At 38.3% G+C, this 23,589-nt stretch overlaps 1 protein-coding gene across 1 annotated transcript; it reads left to right on the top strand.

Moving 5' to 3' along the window:
- Positions 1-35: 35 nt before the first annotated feature.
- Positions 36-22,997, top strand: vstm2l (V-set and transmembrane domain containing 2 like). Its single transcript, XM_056398555.1, has 4 exons — positions 36-295; positions 19,160-19,329; positions 21,041-21,085; positions 21,597-22,997. The coding sequence occupies exons 1-4, from the start codon at positions 181-183 to the stop codon at positions 21,903-21,905; spliced, it is 639 nt and encodes a 212-aa protein (XP_056254530.1). The 5' UTR covers positions 36-180; the 3' UTR covers positions 21,906-22,997.
- The last annotated feature ends 592 nt before the right edge of the window (positions 22,998-23,589 follow it).

Genomic DNA, 23,589 nt, shown 5'->3' with positions numbered 1-23,589 from the left:
GCCTCCGCTGCCCGCATCATCTCCTCCTGCAGAGCCGAGCGGAGCAGCAGCCTCTCTCCCTCTCTCCAGCTCCAGCTTTATGTCTGTGAGGGCTTCCCAGCGCTCAGTGGGGATATTTCATCGATGCTCTCCACCTAATGTGACAATTTCATACAACTGCTAGAAAGACCGGCTGAAGCAATGGGAGCTTTTGCAGTGTTAGTGGGGATATTACAGTACGCGGGACTTTACATTCAACTTAACGCAGCTCTGAACGTCGGGCACGGCGAGGTGGACAATCACATCTCTGGGAATGGTAAGTTGCTTTGTGCCTGTGTTTGTTGGTGGTTGCTTAAATGGAAAAGGAAGCTGATAATATTATATGATTTCCACTGTTGAGGAGTGGCTGGGTGGGGTTCAGTGAAGACTGATTGTTCTTGATCACATGGTGATCTTTTTTTCTTTATTAGTTAATTGTCTTTGTTATGAAGAATTGCATGTAGATTATTCTTTTCAGTATCATTTCTGTCTGTGATAAAACTTCTGAATATGCACTTTTGTCATGTTTTAATTTTTCCATATGAAAGTAGTTGAGTATAGAACAAGTTGATGAAGCATTTTGATCTGCCTGATATTGAAAGATCACTTTCAATAACTTATTAGGGCTACTCAGAGTACATTCAAACTGATTAAGAATTAGTTTAATTATAACCTGTTTAGTTTGACATAACAAGCTTTTTAAACCAGTTTACACTAAGCTTGTAGCTGCTGACTAAAGTATCTGTGTTTCATTATTTCTGCATAAAATAATTTTATGAAAAAAATTAAATAAAATTCTAGTAAGACTAGAATGAGCTACAACATCACTGTGGACCAAATAATGCAGTACAGCACACTGTTATAGTGGGATCAGGATGGAAATTTAAAATTACTGTTAGTTTACCTGTAGCAGCTGAAAATATTCTGATAATAAGATGAGATCGCTCCAGGAACTAATCCTGGAAATTTTAAATGTGAATTTGTTTTTGGTCTGACTTTACTTAACATAAGACTGACTCAACTGTCTGACTGACCCAAGGTCTAGCTTTGCATACGGTACACATAAGATCACACCTGAAAGATATAGTCCTCACAACCATCTCTAGTCATGTATTCGAGAGTTTTAAACTCTAAACCACCAACCTATGTTGTGGCACAAATATTCTTCTCTGACCTGAGGATCCCAGAATCCTACTAACCTAATAATATAAATAAAAAAATAATAATTTTAATAAATGCTTATTATTTTTATGAAATGTTTAAAATAGTTTTTGGGGCTTTTTTGTCTTTATTCAATAGTCGACTGTAGAGAACAACAGACAGGAAACCTGAGGAAAGAGCAAACGGGGGTGACATGCAACACAAGTCCCCAGTCAAAATACTACCTGCTATGCAAAACATGTTTAATTGATTTTGTAAATAATCAGCTTTGTATGTGAAGGTGCACATCATTAGGTACAGCAAATAATAAAAATAAAATAGCATCACTGACACCAAAAACAAATATTATTTCAAATCAGTTGAACTATAAACCCACAAAAGACCAACAGTTCAGTTTGTCAGTTGTTAAAATGAACACAGTGTTACCAGATTCATTGATGATAAGAAGCATGCAGCCCAGGTGTGGCGGGGGGTCTAGTCTGAATGACATGGAATAGCAACTTGTACAGTAACACAAGCCAAGGTGAACCATAAAAAAGAAAGCACAAGGGCATGGGCCTCCAGTGTTCTTGAGACAAATTACAGCTCCTGCAGGCTGAGGAGAGAGGGGCTCTGGGCTGCACTATGTGCTTTTTATGGAGGTGGGTGAAGGTGTTGGATGCCCTGTTACTGTACTTTGTCATAATTCATATTCACAGCTGAGTGTTGAAACAAGACTCTGGGGTTGGTGCTTGTCCACGTTCTAGCTACTTCTGCTGCTGCCTTCAAGTGGCTCTGTTTTGTTTGCTGTGGTTAGACACGTATATTGATGACTGATCGATCACGTCAAATGACCTGTTACTGCATTAACCAGTCAGTGACATTCTCCACTCATGAACCTCCACTGAAAGAGGATGATCCCTATTCTGTGAAACATGCAGTAAAACTGTATTTTCTTTTAATTAAAGGAATGGCGGACATCATGCAGAATATGCCGTGCCATATATTATAGTGTTTATTGTCTGATAGTGATAGTTGAAGTAGACAGTGACAGTTTCATGCTGTAGGTCATCCTCATCCTTGATATGTTTTCATTTCCTAAATGAAGCGATCAGACAGCTGCTGAAAATAACTTTTATTTTTAGCTCAGATCAACATCCAGCAGTGCCAACTGTTTCAGATGAGAACTTACTAAGTTTGCAAAATAAAAAATCAGTGTCAGTGTTTTTTAAAGACATTTTTACCTACTAACAATTTCTCCATCAGCACCAGTTATCTAATTTGAGTCGATAATCACTTCATCACAGTGTCTCACTGACCGTCCCTTGAGCCCTCTCTGCCTAGCATGTTAGCTTTAGCTTGATCACTATAGATGAGCGCAGCAGTTCTAAATGGATTGAATGTCTTGGGCAGGTTAGAAAATCAATTAGTAGCATTTGTCCCATAGGGAGTTAATTAGAGTTGGCTATAATCATTGTGCTCTCTTTCCCACTCTGTGACTCAGACTGGCCATGGAGAAGAAAAGCCTCGGGGTGTGGAGCCTTCTATTTTCACTTTTAAACAACAGCAGCTCCAGCACCAAAAGAGAGAGTTGCGCTATCCTTCGTGGTTAAATCATCCTCAGAAGATTTTTTTTATTTTTTTTTAATCTGGCTCTTTGATAAATTGCTCAAACAGAGGGGAGCTGAGCCCTCATGTAGAGCAGAGAGGCTGGATGCACTGCTCTGAAGAGAGCTTGTTAGATCTAGCCCCGGCTCATTTGTAGGTGCATCCGGTTTGGCCCCTGCCACTTGAGCTGAAGTGTAGATCGAGTCACCTGCCATGCAAAATCATATGTTGTGGGTGAACACGAACGACCAGCTTAGACGGATCAGTACCTTCACCACATTGTGTCAGAGTGTGACTCTCATGCTCCTGGGTCTCAGCGGTGAAGAAAGAGGCGAGACCTAACAGTTGGTGGTGTTGGTGCATGTGTGGTCTTGTGGTGAGTTTCTGTCCTTGTAGACTGCATATAATACAAAGTGATGACGAAGCCACATGTGGTTTCATCATAAATTCCCAACCTTTCATTTCCTTGCAGTGTTAGTGCTCTTTGGCAGCGTTCATCCTGTTATCCATCGTGAGCATACCACTTTCACAGTGTGGGGGCGTGTACCAATTCATTAGGCTTCCAAACTGTCTGGGATCCTCTGCCAGTCCTCTCCTTGGTGTCCTCTTAATGAGGGTGGCCAGCCCAGGCAGTTTGCATTGGCTTTCAATTTAATGGAGCTCTGACTGTGCAAGAGGAGAGGGGGAGGGGGGCAACAGATTGTACAGTCATGCTGTCACAGCGGAGGGTGCTGGCAGAGGCTCGGGGGGGAGAGAGAGCAGGAGAGTGAAAGGATGGTTGACACAATGCTCACCTCAAGAGGCTGCTGGAGACAGGAGTAGATTCGAACATGTTGCGACTTGAAGGGACAGCTGCTTCCTGTGGTGACGCAGTAATCTCTGGCGTGTTTGTCATGACCCGCTGATGAAAAAATTATTTGTCTGTTCCTCCACCGTTCCACTGATCTTTCTGTGAAAAAAATAATCACATTTTCTAAAGACATGAATTGGAATTTGAACATCTTAATTAAACCCGGTTTTTGGAGTCATTCATTGTTGATTAGCCCTTTCAGTAAACATGAACTTTTGCTTAAGATTTATTTAATTAAAACTACTGACAAAAGAGCCAAACACTTACTCTTGTCTCTTAAAAAAAAAAAAGGCAAAATAACGATTATTAATGAATGTTTTTATTAGCAATTAGCTGATTTTTTTTTCTTCAAATTGCTTGTTTTTTTTTTTTCTAAATTGTTGTTGATTAATTTTTGTTTTGGCTCTACTAACAGCAGAATCAGATCTTCAAATTTGTTGTGAACCACCAGAGGGAGGAAGATAGCATGCTTGTTTTTTGGCACTGAAGAAAAATCTTAAAAAAACTGAAATCACAGGCAGAGATGACGCTTTTCCCAAACAGTGAGCCTGAGAAACGTATCTTTGTGTGAACCCTTATCTCTGTGCATATAGCCCACACCAGGGACAGAGAGAGCTTCAACGTTTAAGGTGCAGAGATAGTGAACCATCTGACTCAGATGGTTTATGGATCAGAACGATGGAGGATACACTCTACAGTACAACTGTGATCAAGTCCTGGTTGACTAAGCTCATTTAGACACACTTGAATTGAAATATTTTTATCATAAAGCTTCATTAAATTGCAATTCAACTTACAACACTACGAAGGTAAAAACTCCTTCAACGGTCCCATCTCATGAAATCACACGTCACTTAAAGGTTCTCAAGGGCAACACTAAAACAGGACATAATGTTGTCGGCCGTCTCTGGGGAGTCCAGATGGAGTACAGTGGGCATTCTCGAAAATGCCTCCGAGCTCGGGCATGTGTTGTCAACAACACGTGCTACTTTGTGTTGCCGCACACTGTGGGGAGACGCAGAAATAGCCTCTGAGTCTCGCGTCCCAAGGGCTATGAAAAATTCACTCCACAGGCCCAGAGTATCGGCGGCAACAGGCAGACAGCTGCTTGCTTGATTACCGGCTCCGTTCTTATTTCATTATTTTACCTTCCACCTTGAATGGAGGTTGAAGGTCTCTCAGCAAGTGAATATTTCCCAAAGGAGCCTCCTGAGCGTTTGCCTCACCACTGAGTCTGAATCAAATACAGTGTTATTGACTTTCTGGCAAAAACCAAAACAGCTCATTTTGTTTACCATTGTTGTGTGTGTGTGTGTGTGTGTGTGTGTGTGTGTGTGTGTGTGTGTGTGTGTGTGTGTGTGTGTCCCACATTTGTGTATAGGCTTTCTCTTGTACAGTAACTGTGCTGTACAGAAATCCCTTGACACAGTAAGTCAGGGCGGTAATAATATTCACAACTGCAGGCATAACATTTGACTCACCTGTGACTGTAAGAGGTGCTGGAACACTATAAACATCCTGCTGTTAAGGAGAACACGATGATTTTATAAAACTGACTTCATCTGGCTGCTAAATAAAATAATATCATCTTTGTATTGGCATGTATTGAAGAAACGTCTTTCCAAACCTCTACAAAGTGCTGAAGGTTTTTCCCATATTGACTAACCAAGTATAACTTCTTCCTCTAGTTGGTTATCCACATGTAGGATTAACGCTTTTTAAGACCAAGATAAATATCTGCAGCAGGTCTTTTTATTACAGGAGCTTCCTGTTGTTTCATGCACTGTTCCCTTGGGGCTTCCCTGGTTATTAAAGCCATTCATCAAATTAGTGAAATACCTCTTCCCACAGGGATTCTGTTCACGGGCTATTTACATGCACCTTGGTGGAAGTTAGGATGTTAAGCTGGATTTTTATGTCTTGGTATTTACTGTGTCTGGTTTTTCCTCCTCTCAATGAATCATTTCTCTTCCTCAGTGCCCTGCGGATCTGACTCAAATAGAGGTATTGAGTTAATGAACCCGAGCTGTCCCTGTAAGGTGGCACCCTTTCAGATGAAAAATGTTTGCACTTAACTCAGAGGAGGATTTCCACATTTCTCCCAGCTACCAGGGCATCATTTCAAATGTCGTACTCTTTCAGTTCCTTTACATGAGCATAAGGTATACGCCAACATTCACAAAGTCCCTTATTTAATGCTTTGTAATGCAAGCATGTGTTGAATATACTCTTTCTGTAATGTATTTATTTATTTATATTTAGAATGTCAGAAAAGACAATAGACAAAAAGACAAAAATATCAGTGGAAGTTATTTAAAATGTGTCATTTCTGTGTAATTTTCAACTTGTGCAATGGTATTATTACCTTGCTAACCTCACTAGCTCCTGTAGTTTATTCCAACTTTTTTTTTTTTTCACTGTTGCACTGGGTGACATGTTTTTCATTACCCTGACCAAAAGCAATGCAGTTTATTTAAAACCTCCACATATGTTGTTCTAGTGGTGCTGAATAACTAGAAGACCAACTGTGTATAAATGCGCAGCCTCAGGTAGTCCCCAATAAATGCACTATGTACTCCTGAGTGAGTAACATAAAAAACTGCAGTAAATATGCAGTGTGTGTGTGTGTGTGTATATATATATATATATATATATATAATTTGTGATCTGTCTTCAGTAGGAACATTTTTGACTTTAGGAAAGTGTATAGAGATGGACTGACTCATTGTTGGGTTTGGTCTCATGTGATATGTTGACTGTAAGAATACAAGCCTCAAAACAAAACAAAAACAGACACACTCACAAGCTTGCAGGGCTGGTGACAAGCCTACCCTGTATGCCTGTCTGACTCTCTCTGTCTTGCACACACACATGGACAAGCAAAGATACGGATGTCACACTTGCTTCCCGTCCATGCTAATAAGCCCTCTGTAATTTAGTCATCCTCAAACAGCTCAACCTTCCACCATAACAGGGAGGGGGAGCAAGAGGGAGAGAGAGGATCCACCTCACACTGGCACACTGAATGTATCCCTCTCATTTTGCCTGGGACCTGACATGAAAATATACTTAAGAGTGGTCTCTGTTGGGCTTGAGCAGTGTACATGCATTTGTTTATATATTTATGTCCTCCACGGCATTGCTTTCTTTCATTATTTTCTTCCCTTTTCATTTTTAATGAGGCTTTGCTTGGATAGCGAGCAGCCGCCCTGTCTTCTCGTGGCCTCGCTTCTATCATTGCTCCCTGAGCAATATAGTGAAAAATGCCAAGGAGGGCCGTTTTAAAAATGCATGTACTGTACTTGCATCTTCAAACAAGGGTCCCCTGCCTCTACTGGAAGACGGCTCTGACACTACTGCCTTTATGAAAATCTATACTTAGAAAAGGCCAAGCCAGCTATATAGCATTATAAATCAAAGAAACCAGCATGCTTGAGATTTCCCTGGAAGTCAATATTCACTTCAGAAGTACATGTTTTCATTCTTCTCTGTGCCAGTTTGGGGCCATGAAAATTTACCAGTTGAGTCAGCTTTTTTGTTGATTTAGCGTTTTACCAAGGTTATGCGATTGATTCCTGGTGACGCTACTGTGATTAAAGTCAGGAAACAGTTAGATGTCTGCTGAGCAGGCTTGTCAGGTCCCGACGTCGGCACAGCACTCACAGTGTGAGTGTGTTTGTCAACAAGTCGTGTTTCACAGGCAGGTGGAAGATGGTGCATAGCAAACTGAAAGGCAATTTGACAACAACCAGATCGATAAAGCTGGGAGGAGGAGGAGGAGGACGGAGGGGGAGGAGGAGGAGGAGGAGGGAGGACAGGAAAGGCAGAGAGGTGGGGCCTTTGTTTGGACACAGCATGATCTGATGGTGCTGATCATTTGGGATGTTTGCATGAAGCTGTAGGACCTTATCTGTTATAATGGTTATAACATTTTTTGCATTTGTGACACCCTGTGCGTGATATCATTAGGGATCCTGCAATCAATCAATTATTGTCCATCAACTGTCAGTGGAATCGTTACATATTAACATAACATAAAAAAAATTACAAGCAAATTCTGATTAAAAATGAATAAAATTTATCTTGAGAGTTTCTTGATCACTTTATTTGTGATTTTCCATACACTTTCCTTATTGCGATACATATGAATATTGTGAACATATTTTAAGTAATACTGTGATACATAACCTGGAATATACTGCATATGTATTATCTCCTAATTCTACAGTAGATATAGATTATCAATTTTATGTCATTCAAATCAAATGAATTAACACAAAACTATTTGATTCCTGTTCTTTTTATTTATTTATTTTATAAAATGTTTGATTTTGGTAAAAATCAATACAAGTACAATGTGAGATTTAGTAAGAAACAAGTCAATTCCCAAATTATTTTACTACCTGACTCAGTTCATAATCACATCAAATTTAGCACACAGGTACAGTCACGGTATCTGATTTAAAGCGCCGGCACAGGTACCGCAGCTCATGAATATGGAGCAGACAGATATCAGGGGCACATGAGGAGGAAACAAAAGATGATGTGGTGTTTTGGTTAGGGTGAGATAGAGACAGAAGACCCTGTCCAGTGCTGTAAAAAGACAAAAAAATATTATGTTTGACAGCAATTAGATGCATAATCTGAGGAAGAGGCACATAGAGAAACAATATTTTGTTAGATTTTGTTGAAAACTATGGAGGACCACAGATGACACAGAAATACTAATAAAGCATTTCTTTAATTGATAACTAACTGTCCAATATAAATAGACATAATATATTTCTCTAGCCATGAATTTATTAGTATATAAATAGATAGACCAAATTAAATAAGTAATTCATTCTTTGATATTTTAATAGGCAATAAAAAGAGGAATTATAATAAGAATTTACCAATGAAATATGAATCGGTATCAAAAACTTAATAAATATCAAAAGCAGTCAATAAGTACATCATTTAAAAATGCATTAATGAATTCATAAATACATAATGGAATTTAAACCGTTATTCGAAAAATAAATAAGATTCACAATTGAGAATACAGATTTCATCAGGGCAGTTTCCTTTACAACTGATTACTTTGTTATTAAGCATATTCATTTATAGATAAATAAATACACTTGAAAACAAATGTATTAATGCACATTTTATTGTACAATTATAATGAAATGTTTCATTACTATTTCTGCGATACTGTGGTCCACCATAGAACTGAGTTGTGATTGATACACTCTGAGTTCATTATTTGGTGAATATAAACACATGTAACACAATTTCCTTGTACTCTGTCATACTGACAGTCAGTTTTGTTGCCTTGCCTTTAAGCAAGAATGAAGGGAAATTTCATTTTCATACAAAGATTTAGCTCACCTCATATTTCCCCTTTATTAATAGCAAATTGTACTCACCTCCAGTTCTCTGTAGAGTTTACAGTCGTTATTAGCCAAGTCTCTCCACCACCATGTCCATCTAATCTGAGCTCTTCCCTCAGTTTCTTCAGCTTTTCTGCAGCCAGTATGGAGCCATTCTTGGTATAATAAATGATCACCATTAGTCTGTATATCCCCACAAACCCCAAAAATTATATTTCATGGTGTTAAAGGACACCAAATTAAATAAAGCAGATCTCCTGAAATAATAATGCTTTATTGAATAATGTAGCACCTGGACATATCTTTCTATCTCTGTATCTTAAGGCCTATAGTATGAATGATGTAGTGAAAAGTTCTTTTGCCAAGACTTAAAAAGCAACAAAAGCTCTTATGCACATTTGAGACAGAAACCCTGAAGAAAGTTTCATTGTCAATATGACAAAGTTCCATAAAAAACTTCAATGAAAATGAAGAAAAATGAAGAAACCATATCCATTAGTGAAGACAGAAATTGAAGGAAGCACATTATAACTCCATTTACAAGCACAAAGACTGTCAGGCCATAGGGTTATTGTAGACTGTAATACATCACAGGGGTTGATTGACTTCATGTCATCTATAAAGCATAGTTAATACATTTTCCTCTGCCAGCTCGGTCAAAATGTCACCAATAAAACCAATTTCACAAGAGAGCTTTAATTTGTAGTGTGCAGTTACCTCTCTGTTTCTATTGCACTGATCTTTGTGTCCAATACTCAACCCAGGGAGGTTCTGTGGAAGTGCGCACTACTATCTGTTATTGGACGTATTTTCATTTTCATGGTATTGTTACCTAAAGATACAATGAACATTTTTTTCATTTTGGATTATTCTGCCAATTATTTTATTGAATAATCATTTAAATAGCTGTGAAAAAAATGTCCATCACAGTTTCCCAAAGCCTGAGTTGATTTACATTTAGTCATTTGGCAGATGCTTTTATCCAAAGCGACTTACAAGTGAGGGACAATAGTAAAGTTTCAGTGCATCTATTCTATAAGTGCAAGGAGATCGATTAAGAAGTGCACCAAAAGTTCATAGTAAGTGGTAGTTAGGGTGTAAGAGGTGGCAGGAGAGGAGGTGCTTTCAAGAGAGGTGAGTCTTGAGGTCAGAGCGGGACGCCCCTGCTCTGATGGCATTTGGTAGCTTGATCCAACCTCAGGGAACCACAGATGAGAACAGTCTGGACTGTGATTGTTTTGTGTGCAGGGATGGCAATGCCATCGACAACAATCCTTGGAGGAGCACAGAAGGAGAATAACCGAGAAGGAGCATACTGTCACCATCCAAGTATCAAAAAGTAAAGGCAAGTCGGAAATGACTATATCTATTTGGATGTATACACTTAGATATAGATCTGACAAATGGAAGACCCTTTAAAAACTTTTCTGATATAGCTCATGGACACAGCTAATGATATGGCTGGTTTCTGTTTGCACAGCCACACATTTGCTGGGGTTCACCAGAAAAATCTGTTGTTTATTCAACAGAAATGCCTCTTTACCAATTTTGGACGGACTGTTGCATACTTTACTTTATTTGTATTGCCTCTTTTTCCTTTTTTATGCGTCTGCACCGGCGACAGGGAGTGGTGAAGTGACCCGGACCATGCATGTTACATGTGCTCATGCGAACCCCCAATGATAGGCAGACAGAGAGGGCCAGTAGAGAGACTGAAACCACTGGGGTGGTCCACCAGCCCACCGATGCAGCGGCCTACCTGATTTGTCCTGGTATGCTTGCAGACTATGAAGGGTTTTGTGGCACCTGTATGGTGCACCTGCGTAGAAGACCTGCGGTCAGAGTGAAGATCAAAAACTAAAAAAAAAATAGCTAACTTAATGATGGCTAGTTAAATCTAGCTTTCTCTGTCTCTATCTGACTTTGACAGGGGGGACATCACATGTCTCCACTTTATCTGTCATTTCAAAATCTGCAGATTCATGTAATTGCAACATTCTGTCCCTTATATACGTTTCACATTACATCCAGTCTATCCTTGAACACGATATATCAGGAACTTTACATCTGGCACAAATGTGCACCTATTAGAATTTGGTGGTCAAAGGTCAAGGTCACTGTGACCTTTCAAAACACATTTTTGGCCATAACTCTAGAATTTATACACTAATTATGATAAAATATACTTAATTACCTTCAGGAAATTCCATACAGTCTTCAATACATATATGAGTCTGGATGTAAACTGCAACTTTACTGGTTGGCAGAGACATAAAACTGCGAGGCTGAAGCTAGTTGAAGAATGTAATATCTCACAAATGTCTTTTGATCTCTCTCTCTGCTGTGTCTACATTTACTTTTTTATAAAATAAGTTAATGCATGATAGGCTAAAAGAGAATAACAACAATTGTATTTCATCTGTGTGGTGAAAGAAACAAAAAGGAGGCAGAGTTTGCAAAACTGCAGATGCATTACTTTTTTATAATGCTTCCAGCATAGTGTGGGGAGTCTTCCATAAATGTATTTTAATTTTTCTATCCTTCTCTTCCATCTGTTTGGGAGAAGAGTTTTTACTTTGTGCTTTGATGTTATTTGAATCGTTGTGATTCTCTGTGCTTTGGTTGTGTGGTTGAAAGACATTGATGTATGTATGTGTGTGTGTGTGTGTGTTAGAGAGAGAAACCATGTGTGTGTTAAGTGTTGCAGAATGGTAATTGGAGAGGTTCTCTTCTGTCTTCAATACTTAGGGACACCTTGTGAATTCATTATGGTACATTTGTGAAAGGAAAATGTTACACCTTTTAACATGCATTTCAAATCAGCACAGTTACATAAACACATATATAGCACTGTGAGCTGAATACAAGCCATAGGGCACCACACACAGTGAGACACACACATAGGGTAAGTCTCCCAGGATGCTGAACACCTGCCAATGCCAGTGGGCAAGGCTCCAGGAGATGTAGTGAGCTACTCTGAGAGTGTTGGAAGCATCTCTTTATGCCAGACACCAGAGAGCCAACAGACACAGACTGCCCACTCAGCGAGAGAGGAGAAAGTAAGGAGGGGAACTGAATGGAAGGAGGAAGGGAGGAGAGAGTAAGAGGCTCGAGTGAAAAAATTAGGTATAAGGACTAATAGGTAGAAAGTAAGAATGAAAGGGCAATAGAAATGGGAGAGAGAAGAGTAAAAACTGTGTATTTTCAAAAACAAGAAGAGGAGATTTGTGGGAGATGTTACTGAGCCAACGAGGGAAACAGCAGGAGAGAGAAAGAGCTAAGAAAGGATTTAAACAAGAGAAAGAAAGAGGTGGAAAATTGGGAAAAATCTTGTGTTTGCAGAATCAGGGTCTTATTGGCTGGCTGGGGAAATGGGGAAGTGCAGGAATTACCTTGCAGCTATAAGCCTGTCCTGCTGTAGCTCTGGACTCCCGAGTGTATTTCAGGACTCCCTGTGCAGCTCTCTCCTTGACTTGACTTTGACTTCACACACTGGTTTCAAATGGCTGTGGAGACTCAGCTATCTTCATTAATTCACTTCTCCTTCATACTATACTTTGGTTGTAAGTTGCAGTAAACTAGTGTCTGGTATATATTTGTTGGTATATATATATATATATGTATATATAGTCAGTCGTTAAATCTATAAAACAAAGATGAATAAAGACAGAAAAACATATTGCTTCATGATAATTTCAAATCATAAATAAATTCTAACCAGGGAATGTTTTAAATATTTACTTGCAAATTAACTACAAGAAACTGACAGTTCACTAAGCTGTGCGACCTTTAGCCATCTGTGTTCTGGGGCACATTTACAAGTGATAACTACAGATTTACCTCTCTTGGTAAAATTCTTGGTCATTTTCAAAACAATGGGTTCTTTATTTCAGATGGACAAAAGCCAGCTTCTCATTTCTAGCTGGCAACCGTGCATTTTGCCATCTTAAATGACAACTAGCAGATTTAATCAGCGGTAGCCAACTAGCTAATTAAGCTTTGGAGCTGCTAAGATTAGCCTACACTGGTATAGCAGCATCCAGGACCTGCTTCCACACATTGGAGACAATAACATGAATGGGTATTTTTCTTTTAATATAACCTTCAACCTTACAAATACCCCGGGCTTTGGAGATAATGCTGGCTTAGGTTACTACTTTGTATAAGCTAGTTAAATATTTTGCATCTTGTTAATAACTGTTTAATCCATTTCTTATACTTTTGTTTTCCATTCAAACTCTTTCTATTCGGAGTACGGTTGTTGCGACAGCCCCTTGCACACAGCTTCTACATGTAGAGAAATCTGAATCCTTACAGGCCTGCTCTGCATAGTATGGTTGCTAAACTAAGATTAGACAATTGCTGTTCAGTGAAGGGTTTTAGCGAACAGTCAGTTGATAATGGAATCTATTCGTTTTCTGTTGATCAACTTCTGAGATAATAATGTCTGCATTACTTTAGTCAATTAAGTTAAATTGTATATTTTTCCATATTATCCCATTTTCTACGCTAACTTGCTTTTGTGTTGTTTGCTGTGCGCTCCAGAAACATCTTTTTTCTCTGCAGGAACACAGTCTCTTCAAAATGACAGATGCTGCTGTCTGTGCTCTGCCGCTGGCTGTTGATACTGTATCTTGAGGACAAAAAAAAAAGTGCCAACACCTGCATCGAATACTACGAAAACTCATATGATTGAAATGCCACCCTTTGTTGTTTTGCTCATATATTTTATGCACAGTGAAGTTCTCTGCTATTCCAGGCTCCAGCTCTGGCACCATATGCTCAAAACACATTATTACAAGACATAATGATAAATTTAGTCACACCTTCTGTGCTCTTCATCAGACATCCGAGAGACGGAATGCCACTCTTGAATAATAAGATGTAAAGAGGAAGATAAAAAAGTGAAAGAAATAAGAAGATGACTAAATAAAAAGTGAAAGTTTTTTTTACTCATACAGCTTTTTACTCAACACTGTCACAGGAACAAGAATCCTTGGCATGAAAGTAAAAAGAAAATGTCTTTTCCCAGAAATATAATATGCCATATATATGTAAGACACAAAGACATCAAATGCACATTTTACCTCCACCTTTCCTCCTTCACAATATTTTTTTTGAGAGTGAAAGGAGTTTGTGGTTGGAATCACAAAACTTATGTGTAAAATTGAATTTGCTGCTGAAGAATTATAGCATACACTGTGCCGATACATCTAAAATAGCTACTCTTGCATGTTTCTTTCAAAGGTTATAGGTTTGGTTACATTACAGTTTAATTTCTGAATCCTTTAACTTTATAATAAATGTTGCTATTTTTGAATCTCCTGGACTTGCTCGGTACAGATTGGATTGCTTTGTTACCCTGACATGCTGATTTTCCTGCCATCAGGAAAGCCACACATCATCAGATGAAAGTGAATCATTATGCCAGCTGTGATTACAGTCTACACTGGCATCGGAGGAATAGTTAGCGCCACAGGAAATTGTCCCAGAAAATGCGTCCCACAGTGCAGCAGAATCACACAGAATGAGTGCAGGAGCATTTAATGTTTTTTGTCTGGTTTTTGCTTTTAACAGAGATCAGAAATCAAGAATCACACCCAGGAAAAAAAAAAAAACGTTGGCTTCGACGTCTAGTTATCTTTGTGTCCTTCTGTTTTGCTGTCTTCGGGTCTTCCTCCAAACCTAATGATAGTTTAAAATCAAACAGTCAGTCGTATCTGTAAAATGCCTATTTTCTGTTTGTTTCACCTTTGGCATTTTATTTCACACCACAGTTTCAAACCAGAAATCCTAGTAAGACATACTTGTAAAATGCCTCTGTTGTTTTGTACAAGCACATGATAAAACTTTAAAATTAAATTATTATATATTTAATATAATATGGCACATAAAAGGTGAAAGATTAATAAATACAAGAATAAACTCTCAAATTAAATGCATTTTATTTTCCCTTAAAATTGTAGGACCACAAATGAAATAAATACCTTTTCTGTGTTTTATCCTGAATAGTTTTTAACAAAGTGCTTTACTGTGTATCTTCATTTTGTGTCATTAGCAACAAAATCAGTACCTGTTTGATGAGACAATCTTAACTTACTCTGTAGCTTTGTCTGGAGTTATGACTGCATCTCACAATCTTTAGTCATTAGTTGATGGATGTTGCTTTTGTCTCTCTGTTGATGAGGACCACAACATGTGGTTGAAAGCTCGCATTAAGAGTCCTGCTTCTAGGATCAAAAATGAACTCTCAGCTTCAACCTTTAATACCTGCTGTGTCACTTTCACCACAGTGTCATGCTTTCTACTCTTACCCTCTGTACCTAAGCTTCAGGCCATGTGTTGTATAGCGCTCCCCTCACTTGTAGCTGACAGGTATGAGAATTGTGCGTTCTCTGTTCTTCATGAGATCTGCCTCCTAGGATGAGAAACCAGGAAGAAAGCTTGTTCTCTGCCCTTGTATCCATCAACATCTTAATATGGATTCACACTGAAGGATGGAGATGGGACAAGACAGGAGAGATAGACTGAATTTGACAGAGACGTATCCTTATCTCACCTGTTATTTTTCAATCTGAGGAGAATTTGCATAATAGAGGGGAGCTAGACAGAAAAGTAAAAGGAGTTATTCTCAAGTGGCTTGAGTTTGCTCCTTTTTTAACCATCAAATGCTGCCTGCTCATACGTAACAGACGTTCACGTTGCCGTGACAAAAGCATGCACAATAATATAACGTAACACTGTACATATTCAGGAAAACATTTCAAGGATTTAAATCCTAAACATGGAGACAATCTGTCTATACTCTTTAGCCAGCGTGTTTATCTCCCAGAGGAATAAATAAACATATACACATCTTTAAATACTTTGGTTTTGGCTTTCGAAAGATGACTCAGTAGCTTCTTGGGGGATGTGGGCTGTGTCTTAACTTCAGTCTCTGAATGCATTTGCAGTTTCCAGCAGAACCATCACTGGGAGAACATTAACGGAGGTACATGCTGTGCATAAAGCTTTTTTGTATTTTTCACCAACAAATATTGCTATTGAACATTTGGCAGGTATTTTCATTCTGAAAATGTAAGAAAAAAAGTGTTGTTGATGCATTGTTCATATATAAGGCTTTGCATAATAAGTGAAAAGTTATTACAGCAAAAAGAATTGTTAAGTCAACAGACTGGACACTTCTCAGTGTGTGTGTGTGTGTGTGTGTGTGTGTGTGTGTGTGTGTGTGTGTGTGTGTGTGTGTGTGTGTGTGTGTGTGTGTGTGTATTTAGCTTTTCAGCTCCTCTCAGCCTTTCCTATCACATTTCCCCACTTTCCCATCTATCTTTCTCAGCTCTTTCTTCTCACCACTCGCTTCAGTTCACCTCTGCCCTCATCCTTCTTTTCTCTCTTTCCCTCTCTTTCCTCTTCCTCCACCCTTCTCGGCCCCTGTACGGCTCCATCCCAACAGTACGTCTCCTCCTGACAAATGAGGCCACTGCCTGGCCGCCAGCAGCGGTGCATCAAGGGCGCAATTCCTGAGGGCCCAGTCAGTCAAACCACACCGAAGCCATCTCCACCCGTCTCTCTATTCTCAGCCATTTTTCCTCCCATCTTCCTCCTCATCCCCAGGGATCCGCTTTGCACAAGACCGAGCGAATGTCAATTAGAGATACGGTGACTAACTTCTCTCTTTGCTCACCTGGTCTAAAGATTCTCAGTCCAACTGTGTTTGACGGGGTTTCTCTGAAGGAGGGTTAGTGTGTAGATGAGAGGTAGAATATTCCCCATAGATGGAGCTGACAGTTTATTCTGTGATCACACTTCAATTACAACAATAGGCTTTATGTGGAATATTTCACTGTTTTACCTAACAGTTGTTCTCACATCATTCCTACACCCATGTGTGTGTATAATGAGAAATAAAATGGGATTTGTTGGAGAAGAAAGCATTACCATAAATACCTGGAATAATACAAATTACATTCATATAGCCTTTACAGGAATATTGTTAGTGAAGCTCGTCAATGCTGTTCTCTCAACTGTTGTGGACTTTATGTGATGTGGTAGAGCTGGTGCATTTTGCTCATACAGTAACATACCTGTGGTTCGGTTTGGAGGAAAAAGTCACATGAAGATTGTTGACGGCAAACACCTTATTTACATTACAACAGATTCTTGACATTTTTATAAAAAATCAGTCTAACAACTTTAAAGCTGAACTTATCAATATTATTTAATTACTTATATATAGAATAATTAGCGAGCATAGTGGAGCATTTAGCAAACCAAATAGGTAAATATTTCTTTCATTACATGGTAGACACCAAAACAAAAGCTAGAAAAATGTTGGACTTACATTCACCAGGTGGCCAGTAGCATGACTCCAAATGAAAGACAAAGCTCTAAGATGATATTATATATTATGTAATAATATAATAAGTCCCTGCAATCACAATGGTGAATTTGAATCGCAATGCAGAAGCCTGTTATTAGCTGTGTTAGTAGCTGTGTAGCTAAGTGTTTGTATAGAGCAGTTCATGTATTTCAGTCAAAGCTTCAGAGGTTTCTATGTGAGTGCAGTTTAATTTAGTTGTAAGTGAGGGCCGAGCTCATTGGAGCACTTTATTAGTAAATTGTAGTAATTCAAAAGTGAAAATGCTGACCACAGCACAAACACAAAAGTCATTTGTTCAGCACAGTTCAGTGATATTTCCCAGCCCTATTAAATATACTCATATAAAATCAATGCAATCAGTGAGACTCATAAGTGTGTATTTGGTGGGCGTGACAACAAGGCTCAGATTGATACTGTAGATTTACATGTAGTGACTGCAGACCACCTTGGAAGGTTGTATGTGATTTATACTTTCACTATTCAGTATATTGACTATATTATGATTAGAATGGTCAATACTGTGTGACTCACACAACATTAAACTTTTATGGTAGATAATCTCAGCATGGTGTTTGCACTGATTCCAAGTTAATTGTACAAAAGAGCAAAGGCAACATAAAGTTCAATTTCATGTTATTTCTGACTGGTGACTAGGTTCGGTTTATTGTGTATGTTTCTGTTTCAGCTTCTTGTATGCTGTTACAGTAATTTCTAATAGCTGTAATAATGTATGATTTATATTTAATTTGAAGCTGTCACTCATGTTGATTTGATCTGCACTCTTAAAATCCTTCACAAGTCAAGTTAAATTACATCTGAAACACCAGAACACAAAAAGAAAAAGGGAAAAAGAAAGGTTCCTGAAATACTTCCAAATTATATTTGTCTCTTAATTTAATTAAAGTACCATTTATTAACAATTAATTGATTCATGTTTTCTGTATCCCTGTTTTTCTTCTTTGTTTCATTGATTGTAGACTGTACACAGGCCGTGTTGTCTCTCTCTGTAGTGCTGAGTATAAGTGGATTAACAATGACTGTGGTTTAAGAAAGTTGAACGTGTGTTTACACATAAAGGAGTATGTTGGTGTTGTCTCCACTCTGTCCGAGCTTCTCCAGAAAAGAGGGCTCAACAAGGTGTCCCTCCACACTCACACTGCATGCTGAGTCAGATGATGTGTGATGCAGAATGTGCTGCTATGATGAGTTATCATCCATTACGGAAAACTTGTCCAGAGAAAATTATGTTCTCGGTATAGGTGGCTGCTCTTATAGGTGCGTGGGTATGAAGTGCAATGATGCTTCCAAATTAGTATATCTGTACAATGTTCAGCTCTGGCTGCTGTATCCACAGAAGGATTATACAATATTCTCGCCACCTTTTTATTTCAGTTTATGTTCTATTTTCTTGACACTCCCCTGGAAACTAAAACGAAAGGTCATTTAACCTGCAAAAGGGCTCTTTTCTCTCGCTTCTGGAGAAATTATGAAGAAAACTGGTCACCAAGTAACCTGGGCAACATTTCCATTTGATAAGTAGTACTGGTTTGTTAAGTGGATAATCTCTCTCTAATTACTCCTTGTTATATTTAGTTTGCTACCAACACCTTACTTGTATGTCATGCAGTTTTTCTCTGGCTGAAGTGTGATGCAGCAGTGTCACCAGTGAAATGTTGTCTCAGAGCACCCTGAGAAATACAAATCTAGAGGATTTGGGTTTCTGTCATTGTGGGGATGTCTTAAACCCATCATTTCCCTCAACCTTTCTTTTTTTTTTCTCTCTTGCAGCTCTTTTCACAGAGGTGCCACACGACATCACGACGCAGAGCGGTGAGGATGTAGAGATGGCTTGTTCCTTCCGTGGGGCGGGCTCGCCCTCCTATTCCCTGGAGATCCAGTGGTGGTACATCAAGGACCACAGAAACTGGCAAAAGAAGTCAGCCCAGATCACCAATTATGTAAGCTGCAAGGGAAAACTGTTTTCTTTTGTTGTTTTTGTTGAATGTATTGATGCAGAGATACTTATAGCCCAGAGGGTACTTTTACAGTTGCCAAGGGAAAGCGCCACTGATTAACTCATCTAAACTTAACTTAAAAAAAGGAACTGATATTTGATTAAATATATTCACATATTTGAGTTAAGAAAAAACAGGACAGCCAAATAGCATCACAAGTTGCTCTGAAGCTGTTCTTAAATTAATTAACTATTTATATACCTGATGTTAGTTAGCAACATAGTTAGCTTAAAATAATGAATTAACTTTATTAACTTTTGATATTGTTAGCTAATACTAATATGTAGTAGTAGTACTACATATAACATACATATAACATACATAGTACTACATAGTACTCCTTTCAGTCTCACTAATAGTACTTGAAATAATTAGCTAATAGTGGGGATGTGGATTATAGATGACAAATCAAAATAACATGAACACTGACAATTTACAAAAACATGAAAAACCTTCTTTATTGAATAAGTATTGATCAACATCCAGTTTTTAATCCATTCATAAGAACACATAATTCGAACATGGAAGGTGTCGATAAATGTTTACATAAGATATGTATGAAGACAGTACTTATTTTTATTTCTGTGTAATGTAAAAACATTTCGCCCCTCCCACTGGGATTATAAGACATAGGAAGGAAAGAAATGCTACAAGCTCAAGCTTTATCTTTATTTAGTCTCTAACTGGCTAACTCACAGTAAATGTATATGTGAAGAGGTGACTCTGTCCAAACTATATATTTAGTGCTTCCCAGTAAACATATAACGACAATAGAAAAGGAAATGTGAGTTATCAGTGAGATGCTTTTGCTCGTTAGTGCTTTAAAGCAGCCAATCATCACATTATCTATGACAGAGCTATTTATTTATACATGGTTTCTGAGAGGGCTTTTTTTTACCCAGTAAATCATATTTCTTCTTCAAGGTTAAACCTTTTTCGTTTTTAACTGTAAAGTAGACTTATAAATCCCAGTATGTTTCACAGTATTTTCCATTTTCAGTTATTGCATTTCAGTTTATTTGGACACAACTGTTGGACTGAACCTAAAGCGCATTGTATACCATGCAGAGGGAAATGCAGTATTAGCGATGGCAGAAATCCTCTAGGACGGAAAACGAAGGGATAATTGCTGATTAGCATTTGCCAGCATTGGGGGAACAGGTTGACTCTTTCCCATCATGGGGGAACTCAAGCTCCCATGTTGTGCCTCTAGACACTATAATTGGCACTGAGAAAGAAATAGATTTCAAATTCTGTCTGCTCCATGCATAATTCATACCTATGCCCAAAAGAATACCTCTGTGCCTCTGCATACCCATTCACAGACACACTCCTGCTCAGATGCCTACGTGCTTGGCGCTGTAGAGTGTGTGCTCATACACACACACATTTAAGCATGCACATGTTAAGCGTGCATACGTAAGTACACACAAACACAGATAAAGCTCAGAAAATGAAGGATCAGGAATCCAAGGAAGTTTTGTTATAAAACTGCTGAAAACATCAAACATGTTCATCCACCATAATATTTGGCTGCTATGAGTCGTTGCAAGCAATGAGGTTTCTTTTTGCTTTTTTGCTTTTTTTTTATTAGAAAAGTGATAGTGCAGCTATTTGTTTTTGTTGCTAACACATCATCCATATTTCTGTGCAGGTTGTACCCCTGGAGGAGACGTCCAAAGATGCCACCAAAATTAGCGTGAGTTTGATCTGACATCAACTGTCAGCGAGCACAAAGCAAATTCAATGTCAAAGAAAACTAACAGACTTTATTTGTTATCATGAATATGTAAGACGTCCAAGTTTTTGCATGATTTATTTCTATTTATGAATGGAGTAAATAAAAAGCAACAGTAAATTTTAAATACAATACAGAAGCAAACATCTCACCTCACTGCGCTGCAGAACAGAGAGGTTCAGGAGATTCTTTGTTCCCACTGCCATCAGGCTATACAACACCTCAGCCATTTATCTATTATCAACTGTTTTTATTATTATTATCATTATTATTATTATTATCAACAATGAGCTAATGGACATATGGATTTCCCCTAGGGGATAAATAAAGTATCTATCTATCTATCTATCTATCTATCTATCTATCTATAAAGCTAAGAAGTATAGTCAAGAATTATACAGGATGTGTTGAATTCATGTAATATTTACCATAAGGCTTTAAATAAGTGTACACCATCTTTTCTCCCCACTAGGTGGTAAAAGTGGCCGGCAGCAACATCTCCCACAAGCTCCGTCTCTCCAGCGTCAAGCCATCAGACGAAGGCACATATGAGTGCCGTGTCATCGACTTCAGTGGCACCGTGGCGCAGCACCACCGGGTTTCTGCCTACCTCCATGTGGAGCCAGAGAGGAGTCGGGGGCTGGATAACGTCCGGCTGCAGGAGCCAGGTAACCGGCCGCAGAGGCACCACCCGCACCCCCACCACGAGACAGAGGGCAGGGAACTGAAGAGGAGATCAGCTGGCAGCAACACTGACTGTAATGAGAGCTGTGTGCTTTAGACCGGGCGGCCTGTCTGCCTGTCTTATCTGTCTGTCTGCATGGTCATGACTTATCTCTGACGAGGGACGGTCATCAACACACATGTCACCACAGAGCCGAGGTGTCGATCTTAAATGGACCCTTTGTGTTTCATGGATTCATTTGTCTTTGTCTTTAATATTGTTATTTGGATGCCAATGCTGTTGAATGCCAATAAAGGAGTATGATTTTATTGAAAGTATATATGATTATGTTCTTTTCATTGCTTTGTTTTTTTTGTCTCTGTGCTTTTTCTTATTGCATCAATTTTATGTTAATGTGCAGCAAATCTATAATAGCAAAGAGGCGCTTTTATTTTGTTATTTTGTTTGAGGAGGACTCCCTCAGTGGCTGAACACCTGGAACGTTTCCTCACAAAGTTACAGTAAAACACAGTAGAGTCAGAATTATTATGGCTTACCTAAATAATAAATAGAGCAAAGTTGGGTGTTCACTGAAGCAGACGCAGAACACACCCAGTGCCACTTCTCCTGTCTTTTATTAAAATATGCCAAGCTGCAGTATTTCAATGTAAATGCTTTTCAAGGAATAAAGAATAAATTAAGCTTTTTTTTTTGATTTTGATTTTTTTGATTTGATTTTGATTTATCTCAAATCTGTAGTCTTTGTTTAAACTTTTTCACAGAAACCTATTTGTGTTTAGCTTTCTAAACCACAACTAGAATGTTTGTTAAAACACAGATGTATGCCTTCATCACACCAAGATAATATATATAGATTCTCGTGTATATTCCCACCTGGCACTGTAGACTTTTACTGTTGTCGCTAAAATGAAGTTTACTCTGTGCTACTTAACCAAATGACTCAAGAAACACAACTATGGTATGTTAATCACTCCAAATTTTTGTCATCATTTTCTCAACCACAATATACATTTTTCGTCTTAAGCTTTTACATGTTTATTATCTCCTCTTGATTGTGTTTGTTCTAAGTGCTGCTGTTTGGTATTTGTTCTGTTAAATACATTCATTTGAAATGAATATGGTGTTTTTTTTTCCCATGATTCTGCTTTTGTCTTCTATAATATATTAAATTAAAGGTGTTCAAGCTGATTGGTGATGAAGTGTATACAAGGAAACACATGAAGGAGCCTCAAAGTCAACATTGCTGTGAGATAAGGACTGAATCATGTTGAAGAATTGATTTCTCGTGATGAATTAAAGGATTAATACAAAGGACAGAAACCCTAACCCTAACCATTGAAGCATAATAAAATACTCACATGTAATGTAAGTGTCAAAGGAAACTTAGTTTTGATGTAACACAACAGACTCTTAGATGGATCTATTTTGTTAAATTTGATATACGTTTATTTAATTTCTTATTCATCTTAACTATGTATTAGAAGCAGAAACTTTTGTGTCCTTAATTTAACTGTGTGGTAGAATCACATTTGATAGTGTTTAAACTAATACATATTGTGACTGGGAGCTTCCTGCCAAAAAGTGGGCAAAAGGCAAACAAATTTCCTTGTGTCTTGTATAGGATGATAGGAGGGTAGGTAATTCAGTTTTGATTGTCTATATAAAATCTTAACATTAGACAAAAATGATATCATCAGTGAAACATTTGTCTGTTGCTGCCAGCTACTGTACAACATAAACAATGCATTCTGCAGTCGGCTTTCCGACTTCCTGTTCAGAA

This window comes from Seriola aureovittata, chromosome 2 (assembly GCF_021018895.1).
Source record: "Seriola aureovittata isolate HTS-2021-v1 ecotype China chromosome 2, ASM2101889v1, whole genome shotgun sequence".
NCBI lineage: Eukaryota > Metazoa > Chordata > Actinopteri > Carangiformes > Carangidae > Seriola > Seriola aureovittata.
Note: the sequence above shows the minus strand (reverse complement) of the source record. Positions and strands in the feature narration are given on the sequence as shown.

Bases quoted from the DNA above. Each gene is read 5' to 3' on its own strand.
- vstm2l (XM_056398555.1), top strand. From the start codon at position 181: ATGGGAGCTTTTGCAGTGTTAGTGGGGATATTACAGTACGCGGGACTT. The intron at 296-19,159 runs GTAAGTTGCTTT...TCTCTCTTGCAG, and splicing joins CAATCACATCTCTGGGAATG to CTCTTTTCACAGAGGTGCCA. The intron at 19,330-21,040 runs GTAAGCTGCAAG...ATTTCTGTGCAG, and splicing joins CAGCCCAGATCACCAATTAT to GTTGTACCCCTGGAGGAGAC.